At 36.6% G+C, this 16,273-nt stretch overlaps 1 protein-coding gene across 4 annotated transcripts in view; it reads left to right on the forward strand.

The window, feature by feature from the left end:
* Positions 1-8,370, forward strand: part of RBM27 (RNA binding motif protein 27) — a 76,049-nt gene extending 67,679 nt beyond the window's left edge. For all 4 annotated transcript variants that reach the window (XM_049648530.1, XM_049648532.1, XM_049648531.1 and 1 more), the window contains 2 exons: positions 3,680-3,790; positions 5,211-8,370. In XM_049648530.1, the coding sequence (XP_049504487.1) occupies positions 3,680-3,790; positions 5,211-5,294 (195 nt within the window). In that variant the 3' untranslated portion in view covers positions 5,295-8,370. The remainder of the gene's footprint in view (positions 1-3,679; positions 3,791-5,210) is intronic.
* The last annotated feature ends 7,903 nt before the right edge of the window (positions 8,371-16,273 follow it).

Below are 16,273 nucleotides of genomic sequence, written 5' to 3' on the forward strand. Positions count from 1 at the left end.
CAGTGATTTATCAGAAGGTAAACTTCCATATACCTACTCCTCAGGTAAGGAAAAAGTATATTCCCAGCCTCCTCCTTGCCCCCTTCCAGTCACTGTTTTCTCTCCTCCTCAGAAAAGTGACCCTATACCCTCACTTTCTGATAATCACCTCCTTGCTTTTGTTCTATAGTTAATCCTCATTATTCATGGATTTTGGACTTGCACATTAACCTGCCTAGTAAAATTATTTGTAAGATCAAAAATCAGTACTCAAGGTGCTCTTGTGGTCATTTGCAGACATTGGCAGTTACCTGATGCACACATTCCCAGCTAAGTTCAAATAAGGTGACACTCTGTCTTACTGTTTCAGATCTCAAACTGTAAACAAGTGTCCTTTTTGCAGTTGATTTAGTACCACGTTTTTCTCATTTTTGTGGTTTTCATTGTTAATTTTCCTATTTGAAATGCCCCCCGCCAAGTATAGTTCTCAAGTGCTATGTCGAAAGTTCAGGGAGGCTGTGATATACCTTATGGTGAAGACACATATGTTAGGTAAGCTTTGTTCAGGCATGAGTGCTTTTGGCCATGAGTTCAGTGTCAGTGATTTCAACAATATATATTTTTAAAAATATTTTTTAACGTTTATTTATTATTTTGAGAGACAGAGACAGAATGTGAGCAGGGGAGGGGCAGAGCGAGAGGGAGACACAATCCAAAACAGACTCCAGGCTCTGAGCTGTTACCAGAGCCCTACATGGGGCTCGAACTCAAGGACTGCAAGATCATGACCTGAGCCGAAGCTGGACACTTAATTGACTGAGCCACCCAGGCACCCCAACAGTATATTTTATGTTTAAATTTTTTAATGTTTATTTATTTTTGAGACAGAGAGAGACACAGCATGAGCAGGGAAGGGGCAGAGAGAGAGGGAGACACAGAATGTGAAGCAGGCTCCAGGCTCTGAGCTGTCAGCACAGAGCCCGACGCGGGTTTCGAACTCATGAGCTGTGAGATCATGACCTGAGCCAAAGTCAGACGCTTAACCGACTGAGCCACCCAGGCGCCCCAACAGTATATTTTAAATAAAGAGTCTTTAAAGCATAAAACAAGGTTATGTATTGATTAGTTGAAGAAAATGTTTTGACCAGAAGCTCATAGGAACCTGGCCTTACTCTGTTTGCCCTAGGAGCAGTGGTTCAGTATTTGCTAATTCAGTACTTGCAGTGAACTTCATACAACTAGTGCAAATAATGAGAATCATCTGTAGTTTTATCACCTAAATGTGCGTTCCTTAATATTACAGTATTAGTCTGCCTATTTAAAAAATTTATATAAATGGAACCACACAGTCTATATTATGTGTCTGTTTTTTTCCCTTAACGTTATGTTTGTAAGATTCATTCATGTTGTTACATGTAACAGTAATTCACCATTTTTATTGCTATATGATTTTCAGTTGTATAAATATACCACAGTTTATTTTTCTGTTCTCTTGTTGATAGGTATTTGGGTTATTTTCACATGATTTTTATGAACACCACTGATAGCATTCTCATAGATCTTTCAGTATATGTGTATACACATATATGTTTGATATACATGGAATTGTTGAGCAGACTACATCAGTTTTACTAGTTTAGATACCAGTAGTGTGTGGGAATTCTTGACTTGGTATTATTAAAATACATCTTTATTCTAATCACTAATCTTACTTATTGTTGTAGGTTAGACTGTGAGAATTACATATTGTTAGTTCCTGACTGCATACAAATTCTATTTCTCATTTTCTTTCAGTATTTTATATGCACTACATTTAATGGCCTAAAATTCCCTTTGGAGGACAGAACTGCTATCCTCTTTGGAGGGCAACCCAGTAAATATAGACTAAAAAAATCTATATTGCCTTCTGTGATTATAAAAGTAACATCTTTTTTTACAAATTCGAATAACAAATAAAGCCTAAGGATCCAATGTGTTACATGGTGACTATAGTTGATAGCACTGTATTGTATAATTGAAATTTGCCAAGAGAGTAGAACTTAAATATTTCTACCCCAAGAAAAGGGTAAATATGTGAGGCGATGAATGGGTTAATGAGTCTTTTCACAGTGCATATGTATATTAGATCATCATGTTTTACACTTATAAATGTCTTAACGGTTTGTCAGTTACATCTCAGTAATGCTAGAAAGAAGAATTCAAGTAATACAGAGGTGAACAAAATACTGAAAAAGGCACTCTTTAATTGGGCTGTGTATGTTAAAAGAGTAAGGGCACAGGAGGTCTCCTACACACATTACCAGATTTTTCCCCCAGGTTTATTGAGATCTACTTGACATACAACATCCTATTAGTTTAAGATATACAACATAATGGTTGAATACATATACATATAGTAAAATGATTACTAATATAAATTTAGTTAACCCCCATCACCTCACATAGTTAGAATTCTTTTTTTCCTTGTGATGAGATCTGTTCTATTAGCAACTACCTGAGTTTTACAAGATGGGGCCATTTTGATACATAGTGTAATATGTCCCATGAGTTAAAATGTTTGGTATCACGTTATAAACATTCAGCCTCCACAAGGATAATAAGAATTTTTCCTTAGATCACATGCTGATTTCTGGTCATACTGGTTCTGGATCTGGTACAGTCTTAACATGCAGTCATCTGAGTGTTCTGTGGAAACATTTGGCAAATGCTTACTGACATTTATCAACATTTTTCCTAGAAAAACTAGAGTGAAGCCCCATATTTAAAAGAATGCCTTCTATTACATTTTTCAGGATTGAACCCAGAATTGGGGATGTTCTACAATCTGGCACCATTAATAGGAAAGACTGAACTTCACTTTAATGAAACTTTGGGTCTATATTCTTTTGTCTCTGTTGCTTTGTCTTTAAAATTTTTGTTTTCTCTTAATGAAATTTGTTGGGGAGGAAGAAATTGGATGGTAGTACCAAGAAATACATTTGAAACTGAACAGTTTTATGTTGAGTTAGGATAGGAGGTGTTTAACATTTATTGAATATATAGAATGGGTGGGTACTTGTCGTTTGGCATTTCAGAAGATGAAGTGGGAAGAGCTTTATCACTGGGGCTGTGAGAGATGCTGTGAGATCATTAGGCATTAAAAAATCACTCTTAAGTTTTCAGTCTAAGTATGTAGATTATGAAAGCTAAAGGTTAATAATTGTTTTTTTTAATCTTTATTTATTTTGAGGGTGGGGGAGCGAGAGAGGGGGAGAGAGAATCGCAAGTAGACTCTGCCGAGTCAGCACAGAGTCCTAAACAGGGCTCGATCTCATGAACTATGAGATCATGACTGGAGCCAAAATCAAGAGTTGGATGCTTAACTGACTGAGCCATCCCAGGTGTCCCTGAAGGCCAGTAATTGTATTAAGATAGCATTTGTTGTTTTCATCATGACTTTTGTAAGTAGGGTGACTATATAATTAATTTATCATCTAAACCAAAACATATCCTAAAGTTAACATGACATAGATACAAGTCATGGACTATCTGGGCAAAACAGTACATATGGTTCTTTAATTAAAAGGGACTTCACTTTTTCTAGCTCTTAATAGAGATTGTGTTTAGATCCATTTTAACATCCCCCCCCCCAAGTCATTACACTTTTAAATAGCATACAATTTGAATATAAACTTTTCTGTTTTTCTGAAATCTATTTTAGACTGCAAACCAAGGGTCAAAATTCAAAGACCGTCGGCTACAAATATCATGGCACAAGGCCAAGGTGCCTTCTGTATCCACTGAGACTGAGGAAGAAGATGTCAAGGAGGAGGTAAATTTAACGATTGAAAATAAGCACTGAATTAGATTGTTTCTCAAGTAGTATTTTTCTTGACATTAAAGTAAATAAAATAAATTTTAAAATAAATATGGTTCTTTCATGCACACAGTAATCAAAGACTAGAAGTTTATTAAAGAATGAGAACAGGTGCAGACACATAAAAAAAAGCTCTTTGGGGGGTATTTTCTGGTAGAGGAGACACTTTTTTTTTCTTTGCATTTATTTTGGCTTTCTTTGGGCTCTAGAAATTTTTATTCTGGTAAGTGAGGACATGGATTACATGGACAAAATACATTTTAGCTGGTTGTTGTAGCTTTTCATTTATTCACGTTCCATAGGTAATAGATTTAAGTTTCTTATTTTCCTTCTGTGTACAGTTGGTTAAAATGAGAGTTACGGAAGTGGGACGTAAAAGGGAAGAAATAGGAAACCAAGGATTTAAACCAAGGAAACTCTTAAAATATATGAAAAATAATTTCACTCTTTAACTCCTATTTCTAATTTGTTTATTAAAAGGGACCTTTAGCCAACATTGCAAGTTATTCCTGATTCACCATAATTTCGGTTTTATAGATGTTAGCATTCATGATTGATCAACAGTTTTGTGATCATGTGGATAATTTTATAAAACAAAAGCAGAAACATTTCCCATGTTAAAAAAAAAATCTTGATATTTTGGGAATGTTTGTAGAAATCTGTATTTTATGTAAGATTTTAGATTTTTGTATAAGGTTGGGAATGTTGGTGTCATGGGGAAGTTAGTATACTCTCCATCACAGATTATTTGATATTAAAAGAAAGGTTTAGGAGTTTGGTCATATATTTTCATTTTAAGTTAATGGCATAAAATAAAACTTATTTATTTTTATGAATAGATTAATTTTATCAGAAACATTTTATAGATATTTTTTCTTCTACTCCTCCTACTTAGCAGTCACATTTTATTTTCCTGATGATATTAGAATGGAAGTCTGTTAAAACGCAAAATTAGCAGGGGAGGAAAATATGTATACATTGAAAGACCGTTGTGGGTGTTTTTGCCCTGCCGGCTACTCTCTGAGTGTGTCACTTGTAAATCTGTCCTAGGTTTTGTATACTAGTCTTTGTGTCCTTTGGCCTAAAAAGTACTTTACTTAGGGGTGCCTGGGTGGCTCAGTTGGTTAAGGGTCCAACTTCGGCTCAAGTCCTGATCTCATGGCTTGTGAGTTCGAGCCCCATGTCGGGCTCTGTGCTGACAGCTCAGAGCCTGGAGCCTGCTTCAGATTCTGTGTCTCCCTCGCTCTCTGCCCCTCCTCACTCGTGCTCTGTCTCTGTGTCTTAAAAATAAATAAAACATTGAAAAAAAATTTTTTTAAGTATTTTACTTAACTTTCTTATACCACTAAGCAGATTTTACTCTCTCTCTCCTCAGGAAACGGAAACCTCAGATTTGTTTTTGCATGATGATGATGATGAGGATGAAGATGAATATGAGTCTCGTTCGTGGCGAAGATGAAATCTGATTCGAGCTGTATAATTTTTAGGAATATTGTTTAGAAAAGAACAACTTTTTAAAATTATTTAAAGAAGTCAATGAGCCAAAAATTTTTTTTATTTTTCTTTTCAACACAGTAGGTTTAAGGACAGCAAGTTTGCTATTTAAACACATCTCATAACTGTTCATGATATTAAAGCACCAAAGGCCTAGTGACTTTTACACAGTTGTGAAGATCCACAGGGATGATACGGATAATCTCTAGAGCCTTATTTTCCACACCACCTGTTTTGTTGCTATTGGTGTTGGATTATGATGTAAATGACAGGGTGTTCAGAAATTTTATTTTGGATTATAATCTGCTGATAAAATTTCATTAAATGTCAAAATCGCCTGGAATCTCTTAACTCTCAGCTATTATGGATGGGTCGTCAGACAGAAGGAGATATTTGTAATGAAAATACCCTTTTGCTTTCAAGAGTTGTCTTGGAAGAAAAGTAGATTTATTTTAATTTTTTTACTATGGAGGAGCCCAGTTTGTATTCATTCTAAATTTTGGGGGTGGGGGGTGTTGATGTGCAGTACAAGTACTATTTTAGCGTAAATCATAACAAACTCTGTATTCTTAAATGCTGTAAGGCAACGGTAGCTAGTTTCATGGTATTTTCATTCTGTCATCATTAATTCTCCTGGACTCGTGCTACTGATCCTTAGTTTGCTTTGAAATTAGTGAGAATGGGTTCAGTTGGTCCTTTTTAAAAATATTCCCAGAGTGTAAAAGTCTTAATCTGTTGCCCATTTCTTGTCCCCATTTTCTTTTTCTTGCCTTCTTATTAATAGGCCTGACTTACCCACTGTTGAGATAAGTGATTCTTTTGGGCCACCAAAAAGTCAGTCCCCAATAAAAAGTTTAAACCAGCACCTTGATAAATAAGTGATGTTTTGATGAGAATAATGGAAGGATTGGTGGGGGGTGGGGGGGGGGGGGGGGGAGAGTCACCAGCTTTTCCTTTTTCTTTTTTGAAGCTTCAGTTTAGTTAGTAGTTACAAAAGAGGGTTACAAAGTGTCTGAAATTCTTTTCCTAAATTTAAACTATGATGGTGAGGTGACTGGGGATAGGGTGGGGGTGGGGTGGGGTAGGGTGATGGGTATGCTAGTAATAAATGGGAGTCATAACTTGACTTTGATCAGATGACTTTATATTTTCATAATTTTGTAGCTTGTTGCTATCCATGAACATATGCATCCTTCAATAGACAGTTTCCTTCACTGTGTGCATTTTTACTGTACACTGTATAGAGTATCTGTTAAGTAAAATATATATGTAAATTTATGTCCTTGTGTTCTGAATGTTAGATGGAAAAGCAGAGGAGCAACACTACACTGTATTGACCCCTGGGAAAATAAAGTGATTAATGTACATAGGATGTCACTTTTTCAAGGATATGCACATCTATGTTTTTATATATGTGTGGTGTGAAAATTTGAAACTTCCTGTTGGCTTCAGAAGGTTCTTGGTGATCACTATATCAAGGATATTGTATCCTGAGGTAAAGGCTGTTTCTCAAAATAGAAACTATTCACTAAGAAACCTAAAACCATCAGGATTCTAGATTTACTTAGCTCTAAGAAGTTAAATCCCATGTTCTGATTACCTTTTCTCTTCTCTGTATTTTCCTGGAATGATGTATCAAACCAGGATCATTTTTAAGTTCATGTAATTTTCCCTTCACTATAATAAGGACCTCCTTTTTCTAGGTTATTATTATATTTTCTGATAACACTGAAGCTAAAAAATAGGCTTATAAAAGAAGGAAAACCTTACAATGGGGTACTTAGAACAAGCAATCTTGCTCCTTCCTCCTCCATCATCTCTAATGAAATTTTGATGTCTGTGGCTCAGTCGGTATATATTTTGGAAGATTCATTGTGGTGAATATTTTGAGTCCTGACAGTTTAAACGTGATAGAGGGAACAAAGGATTTATATATTTTTTGTACAAAGTTTTTTCTTAAACTGTATAATTTTGTAAATAATTTGTTTGGTTTTTTTGTGTACTAAAACTACCAGCGTATAGATTTCAATAAGAATTGTTGTATTTTTGTATTTGGAAACTGAAAATTACAGTAAATTAATGGAGCTGTAAGAAAATTTTCAGTAGACTGACAGTTCAGCAGAATGAGATTCCTTTTCATATGATTTTTAAACTTCAGAATTGACATCGTATTATACTCTCGGTGTAGAGAGAGTTGGAGATTGATTTGACTTTTTTTAGTTACTGGGGGAGAGGGGATGGAAGAGAAGGGCATTCAAGTAAAGAATAGGCAGACCCTTGTCCCAGGGAGATTGGAGGCCCTTCTATAAAAGGTAGTTTTCAGATACACCTTAAAATAGGACTGATAAACTTTTTAAATGTCCTACGAATTCTAAAACATGTCTGACTCTCCAAAATGAATTCAAAATATGGGTAAAATATAATATTGGGAAATTTAGTTAAGGTCAGCATAAAATAGTTGAGTGTATTTTTTTCCTTTAGGAGTTTTTACCTCCACCTTCAAATCCCCAAGCATTAGAATTGCCCTAAAAAGTAAGTTACTACCATGACTTGTTTTCTTGGCATCTTCACTTACAGAAACAACATACAGCATCTGAGGCGAATTTTGTCCTGTTTAATGTGGATGCCATCTAAGTAGCCGAAGAGCGGTAACAGCCACCAGTCTGGCTGGGTTAGCCTGGTTTACTAGTGGATTGCTGCCCAGGCTTAAAAAGGTGACCCTAGGGAAGGCAGAATTTCCCTCAATTTCTTCATGTTGTAACATTGGGAAAACACTGTCAGCAGCTAAGATGATAAATTGGGCAACATTCTTGCTATAGGTAGGTCCATGGTGATGGATCATTATTTGAAAAAGAAAAAAATCATGTGAAAAGGAATAGTGGTTCCTCTTGATGTATAGTATGCCTGTATTATAGTTTTTACAAAATTGTGAACTTGTGTAATAGTATAATAGGAGATATTGTTGAATTTCTAACTGTTTATACATTTAAATTCATATATGTAATGTTTGTTTTATCAATTACAATCTGAATTTCTAAGAAGCATGTTGACTTTTGCAATAAAGATGCAATATGGAATGGTTCACAATTGGAAAAAAAAAGAAAAAAGATAAAAGTATTACAAATTCAAAATAATTTGGAAAATTTATGAACCATTCCAAAAATTCTAACAATCACCAAAAGAGCTGTAATTCTGGCTTGTTCTGGAAAGAAAAAATGTGTGTGTATGCTTGCTTGTATGTGAGAATGAGTGGGCAGTGGATATGCATGTGTTTCATGTTGGGTTCATGTACATGAGAGAATGCACTCAATATGAATTTGGGTACTGAAGTCACTGGGTATTAAATATTCAGGAGAATATTTCATGAACAGGGTGGTCTTAAAAATGAATGAGAAGGGTATTGAAGTGTTAGTCGTGAATAACCTTGGAAAGCCCTATTCCTTTGTTCATGGATGGGTCTTGGTATTTCAGATAACAAAGCACAAACAATGTTATGAAAACCATTATTTTAATGTTAGCTTGAGATGATTGAGTATGCCTGCCAGTGATGAGGAAGGACATTTTCTTTAAGTGGAGTACAGAGAAGGGAAAGAACACCTTGAAGAGGTGACCTAAAGATCGGTCAGCTCTAACTGTGATGAATGCTTGTAAGGAGTAACAGGAGAAGGAAGTGACATTACACACCACGTCCTGGATGGTGACAAGAAAGAGAGGTGTATCACTTGGGCTTATTTTCTCATTTTAAAAATCGCTTTTCTTCTAAATTCCCCTTCAAATGATTAGGCATTGTCTAAGAAGAGTCATTCTTTAGTTCTCAACTTGTACAGGAAAATACTAAAGAATGGGAACATTTTGTTTTCATTCTCTTCAAATATACTTTGTATTTTATGAATTAGGTAAAGTGAGGTCTGTGTGACCATTTGTTTCATTTAACCTACATTATGTTTATATTAAACATTAGTTCTGGGACGTTTGGAATAGCCAGCATACTTCTAAACATAGTTCTGCTTAATGGTGGCAAATCAAATATTGTGCTCAAGTGGAACTCTCAACAGAAATTACTGGTTTCATGTGATGTTTTTACTGATTTTGATGTAAATTTCCTAAAGCCAAGGATACATTTTTGAATCATGAGTCCAGTGTACTATCTAGTCTGGATCTAATAGTGTTACTGTAAACACAAGTTGTGAGTGCGTATGTCAGCGTGTGGGATCACTTTAGATGAGTCAGGATTGCCATAGACACGTGAGCCAACCTTGGGCAGGGCACTTTTTTTCAATTGTGGTCTCAAAGATCTATTTGAGGGACTAACAAAGAGTTAAAAAAAAAAAAAAAGACTACACTGCCATTGCTTGTATTTCAAATCACCCTTTATGCTTTATAAATTGATCTTATTGCCAAGTGATCTCATTTCTACCAGATCATCTACCATTTGGCCTCTTAACCTGGTTCTGCATTCGACCTTAGGTTAACTAAACCATCCCAGCATTCTGATACAGGCAACTTGATACAGTTGAAATTAAGGTCAGAATAGTGTTGGATGATTGTTTGCCAAGGTATTTGTAGATTGAGTCTACTCTTTCCTTGGGCTTCTGCAAACTTGTTTTTTTTTTTGTTTTTTTGTTTTTTTTGTTTTTTGGTAGTGGTGGTGATTAAGCATGAGAAAACATTGCTGTAACTTTTGTTATCTTTCCTTTTATGATAGAGGAGCAAGGGAAGAAGGCCCTAATCTAATAGCCTATTAACTAATTTCCAATGAAAATCAGCCTGGGTTTCCCACATCACCTCAGGTTTCTAACCCCTTCAATAAAGTTCTACTTTGGTATACAGATCTATTCTTAAGAGTTACTAGTACTTGATATTTCAGAATTGTTCTTTACTCAATCCTTTGTTGGGGAATGGAGTTGTGAAAAGCCTTTCAGGGACCCTAGCCATCTTCCTGTTGATTTTCTTAACATTGCTTTGGAAAACCTTCGTAAAAGTGAATGGTGAACATTCCTTGTGATTTCATCTCTTAGTTTGCCCTCAGACAGCTGTTATTGTGAAATATGGATAATGTCTCCTCTAATTTTAAATATTTTTTTAAAGTTCATTTTTTAAAATTTATTTTGAGAGACTGTAAACAGGGGAAGTGGGGGAGAGAATCCCAAGCAGGCTCTGCCCTCTCAGCGTGTAACCCTATGCCGGACTCAATCTCATAAACCTTGAGATCATGACCTGAGCTGAAATCAAGAGCCAGACGCCTAACTGACTGAGCCACTTAGGTGCCCTTCCAATTTTAAATTAGATGCTAAGAGCTAATACAGACCTTGCTAAATTCATTTGGTTTCTTGAGGATTTGGCTTCAAGGATGAGGCTGTGCACATGTTCAGTTTTTACGTCTTTTGGATCAAACACTGCCTATCTATGTGTTCCTGTGCAAGCTATTGAGTTGTAGTTTCTGAACCACCCTGCAACAGAAAGATGATTTATTTACTGTAGGGTTGAAGTTTTAAACATGTAGAGCCTGTAGGGGGCTCCAGAAGGCAAAATTTAGTTGGCCTTAGAGCAGTGACTAAATCTTTCACAGCAACTCACAGTGAAAAACACATTTTGCATTGTGACCCAGAACGCGCTCGCACACACGCACGCACGCGCGCACACACACACACACACGCACATATTAGAAAAAAGGTTACCAACAATATGTACCTTTACTACCCAGTATGACCTGATACTTTTTATTACAAATTCTTGTCAGGACCCAGTATTTGCTTTCAGAACTGCAGTTTGGAAAACAAGCCTTTTGAATTGCAGGGAGAATTGCATTTTTAAACCACTCTCTCCCTTGCTATCACATCATCACTACTATTTTGAGTATTAAATGGTATCAATTTTCTGTGTTTTGCTTGGAAAAGTAAGTAGTCTGGAATGTGAAGTTGACCATTACCCTAAAAATAAAGGTGGAAGGAATGTATGCATCAACATCTTTATTGATGAGTGAATGCTCTTGAACATGAAGGTGTTTTATAATTTTCAATTTTTTAAAATAGACAACTGTGAGCAACTTTTTAAATATACCTGCAGTGTTTTATATTTTTGTTATTATTTCTCCTGGGAAGGGAGTGGAATACTGTTATATTGGTGCTACTTTTTACAAAATTCAAGTCACTTTGCAGACATTTATTTTTTAAAAAGTGGGGTGGGGTAGGCCCTGCCTGTGAAGTCCATACAACTGCAACTACTTAGTGTCTGTGAATCAATAAAAATTATTTGACTTTGAATTTTGTTTTGCATTTAGAGTTTGCCTTAGCTATTAAGCATTCAAAACAATCGAGTATGCTATCTCTGTGAGAACACTGTATGAAGTCTGACATTGCGCCATTGAATTTTACCCTTTCAAACACATTGCCCTCCAGGTTTGTAACAGATGTTGATAAACCCCTGTAAAAAAAGTTACTACCGAATCCTTGCCACTTTTCTTAATTCTGGGCAAGTGTGTCATTTGTATCTTTACATGCCTGAGCTTTTTCATTTCCTAAAATGTAAAGAGAAAGACTGGAAGCATGTGGATGAGACTTGCCATATTTTCAGAAAGCCCCAGAAGAAAACCCATTAAGTCTGCAAAGTAAAAGGGTACTAATCATGCAAGTATAAGCTATTGGTACATTTCAGTATTCTTATTCTCTCGTCTCTCTGTACATTCCTTGTGGGAGTCCTTAAGCAATAAAGTGTGGCTTCCTGTGATACCAATAGTCCCAAGTAAATATTTTCAGTTAAACTGGTTGATCATTTCAAACTGTTCACTTTTTAAACATAATATCCGGCAAATATTGAATGCAGGCTGTGTACCGGGTAACGGGAAGTTTGCCTGCATTCTGTGCTTGTGTTGCCCTTTGAAGAGAGTGCTCTAACCTCCTCTCTTCACCTGTGAGAACTGAGTTTTGGAGTGGTCAAGTGGCTTCCTGGAGGTCACACAGCCTTTAGTGGTGGGATCAGGATTTGAACACGGGTCAGCCTCCAGAGCTGACATCCTTAACCTCTGCGCTCTGCTGCTTCTAATAAAATGGAATATTGCAAGTCTGTAGAATGTCACTGGCCTTTTTTATCAGTGTCTGTCAAACACTGCCATTCTGGCTCCATCTAGCTCATCTGCCTTGGATTGGAACCAAGCTCCCTTGGGGAGCAACACTGTGTTTTTAGGTAGCATATTGGAAACCATGGAGAACAGTGTTTATATATGCTAATTTGTGGGGAAACATTTTAAAGTAATTTTCTGTGACCTCCATGATGTACAGCCAGCCAATTTGATACATTTCACACTAATTTGGCTATTTCATAACCTATGTTTATTTTATTTTCAATTTTATCTTAAATATTTTCCCCATGGCAAACTGAATTATGATAATCTTGCAGTATTTCTACCTTGCCTCTTTGTGTTTTTCAATATTTCTGGTGCCTTCTTCCTTTTAACCTTGGCATTAAAAAAATCATGTTGTACATAAATAAGTTTACATGCTTTAATTTAATGATGTTTTCATATAGTATACTGAATTTTCTAGGCAAAAAGTGCTGAGAATAGCAGTGTTCGTTTACAGTTATGTTTATGCCATAGTTTTTTTTTTTTTAAAGAATATATTCTCAGTGAATAAAACTGATGTTCATGTCTTTGTTCTATTGTTCATAGAATTATTTGATTTTTTACATGTTTGGATTTCTTATTTTAGTAATGTCTTTCTAGATCCTTGGGGAATTTCTGATTTTAGCTCTTTTGGCAACTATGAAATGTTTATTGACTACTAATGGCATGGTGATTAATTGTCACCTGCAGGAAAACACAAATACGCGCGCGCACACACACACACACCCCAGATGTAAGCACCGTTGGGAGAAAAGGGAATTTTTTTTCCCTTTGGCAGCCCATGAGAAAACTAGGCACGTTCTCATAGATATAACAGAAAAAGTTTTTCATTCTTGACAAATATTCCATGGTCACACAATGCATATGTGCTGCTGTTTTCATCAGCATATTTTGCTTTGAAATATATAAAGATGGGCAAAAATTTTATACACAGAACCTAATTTCTTAGAACTATGATTTTTTTACCTATTGAAAATTTTCTACCAATAACTTTAAAGCACTTCTTTCCCTGTGATTTATTTAAATCCTAATAAATTATACATTTCTGCACTTTAGCCACTCATGTGAGAATTATTTGGAGTACTCTTAATAGAATGGTGCTGTGTGGTCTCCTGAGGCCCCAAATATGTCAGAGAAGTTTGATCCACTCTTAGTTTTATATTTTTGGTGACTATCATTGATAAATGAGATAAAGCTAAAGAGAAGGCTTTAAAGATTGAAGTATATGATTAAAATCTACTAGAAGCAAGGACTTGCTTATGCAAGGACTCTTTTTAATTAGATTCCTTAGTGCCCCTTACCCATTTAGCCCATCCCCCCTCCCACAACCCCTCCAGTAAACCCTCAGTTTGTTCTCCATATTTATGAGTCTCTTCTGTTTTGTCCCCCTCCCTGTTTTTATATTATTTTTGTTTCCCTTCCCTTATGTTCATCTGTTTTGTCTCTTAAAGTCCTCATATGAGTGAAGTCATATGATTTTTGTCTTTCTCTGACTAATTTCACTTAGCATAATACCCTCCAGGTCCATCCATGTAGTTGCAAATGGCAAGATTTCATTCTTTTTCATTGCCGAGTCATACTCTGTTGTATATATACATATACCACATCTTCTTTATCCATTCATTCGTCAATGGACATTTGGGCTCTTTCCATACTTTGGCTATTGTGGATAGTGCTGCTTTAAACATGGGTGTGAATGTGTCCCTTCGAAACAGCACACCTGTATCCCATGGATAAATGTCTAGTAGTGCAATTGCTGGGTCGTAGGGTAGTTCTATTTTTAGTTTTTTTGAGGAACCTCCATACTGTTTCCCAGAGTGGCTGCACCAGCTTGCATTCCCGTATGTAAGGACTCTTTATGGCAAGCTTCTGTGCTGAGCTCTTAATATTTTTCAAAGCTACCTGAGTTGTGGACACCTATCAATTTTTCAGAAATGGCCATATCTAGAAAAAAACCCTAACAGGTACATTATGACACATTCAGAAGACTCTGAACGTTGTCTGCAAACAAAGCACAGAGCATATTTTGCATCTCCTGTCTTGCAGCCCAGGAGGATTGTGTTTTCATTCATTTTGGTTTCAGTGATCGTCACTGGCAGGGGTTTTCTACTTCATAGACTTTGGGTGGCAGAACTGGTTACAGTAGATGGTTTCATTTGTTTTCTTCTTTCTTTGTGGACTTCATGAGTCAGACTCCCAAGAAAATTTGCACACTTAAAGTAGGAGAAGAGTGGGGTGCCTGGGTGGCTCAGCCACTTGAGCGTCCAATTCTTAATTTCAGCTTAGGTCATGATTCCAGGGTCATGGGATTGAGCCCTGAGTCGGGCTCCACACTGAGTGTGGAGTCTGCTTAAGACTCTCTCTCTCTCTCTCTCTCTCTCTCTCTCTCTCCCTACCCTGCTCACGCCCTCTCTCTAAAATAAAAGGAGAGATGTACAAGTTCGATTCTCGTTGACATTTAGTTTTATTTATTTATTTATTTTGAGAGAGGGAGGGAGAGACAGAATCCCAAGCAGCCTCTGCACTGTCGGTGCAGAGCCCGACACGGGGCTTGGGCTCAGGAGCAGTGATATCATGACCTGAGCTGAAATCAACAGTTGGGCATACAGACAGCCATGCTGGCACCCTGATTCTCTTCAACATGTCAATTGGGGCTCCTTGATCATTCTGGCCCAGAAACATGATGCAGTTTTGTGTGTGTGCCATAAATAAGGAATTCAGAAAACATGTTTGATCAGACAGGGTGAATATTCTGCACACAGAAGCCCTATAGTAACTGTTGAGTAAATGATTAGGAGAACAAAAGAGATAATAACGATCTATCTGTGCTCTTTATTTGGTTCATTTTCATTTCGCTTCACCACAATTTTAATGGTGTTAAGAACTGATTATAAACTTGGAAAAGGAATTGTGAAGACTATTGTTACCTCCCAGCATATTTCCTGTGAATTATTTTTTTTTTAATTTAAATACTGGTTTCTTTAAGCATGGTACCATTTTTTAAAAGATTTTTAAATTTTTAAAGATTTCATTTTTAAGTTATATCTACACCCAGTATGGGGCTCAAACGTACAGCCCCAAGATCAGGAGTTGCATGCCCCATAAACTGAGCCAGCGATTTGCCCCTCATATAGTGCTTTTAATGTCAGTGTTCCCTGTGTGAAGAGACACGACAAGCAGAGCTCTGAGGACCCACAGGTCCTCTCCCACAACTGGAGCATTCCTTGCCATAGGGTGGGCAAGAGAGCCCCAGCCTTAGGTCAAAATAATACTGGCTGTTGTTTCAAGGCTCCTAACGTGACTTGCTATGCGGCATGTTTTCAAACATTCTCATTTAGTCCTTTCAATAACACGGGAAAATATACTATGATTTTTCTCTGTGTGTGCAAGGGAAAAGTGAGCCACAGACGGGCTGTGTCACCCAGAGTCTCAAAGCAAAGTTAAGATTTAAAGTCACGTTATAACTGACTTCACAGTAAGACTTTCAAACATCGCTTGATGCGGTATTCATGTCCCAATGCCTGCTACCTGTGCAGGCTAAGATTAATTAGTCTTAAATGCTCAACTCATTCCTATAGAATGGGCCTTTCACTATCAGCACCGATTTAGTGTTCACACGCTTGCAATAAGTATTAACTGGATAAAATTTCCGAAAGCCTCTGCTTTCGCTATTATTATAATGTAAGCCGCTATTATTAACACATCTTCCGAGCTTCATCACATTGTCTGAACAGAGTTATTTTCAACTACAACGGAATTTCCTACTTTGGACATTAAATCTTCTGGCATCACCTAAGTAAATGTGTCCTTCCACGTTGGAGACA

The sequence above is a fragment of the Panthera uncia genome (assembly GCF_023721935.1).
Source record: "Panthera uncia isolate 11264 chromosome A1 unlocalized genomic scaffold, Puncia_PCG_1.0 HiC_scaffold_17, whole genome shotgun sequence".
Lineage (NCBI taxonomy): Eukaryota > Metazoa > Chordata > Mammalia > Carnivora > Felidae > Panthera > Panthera uncia.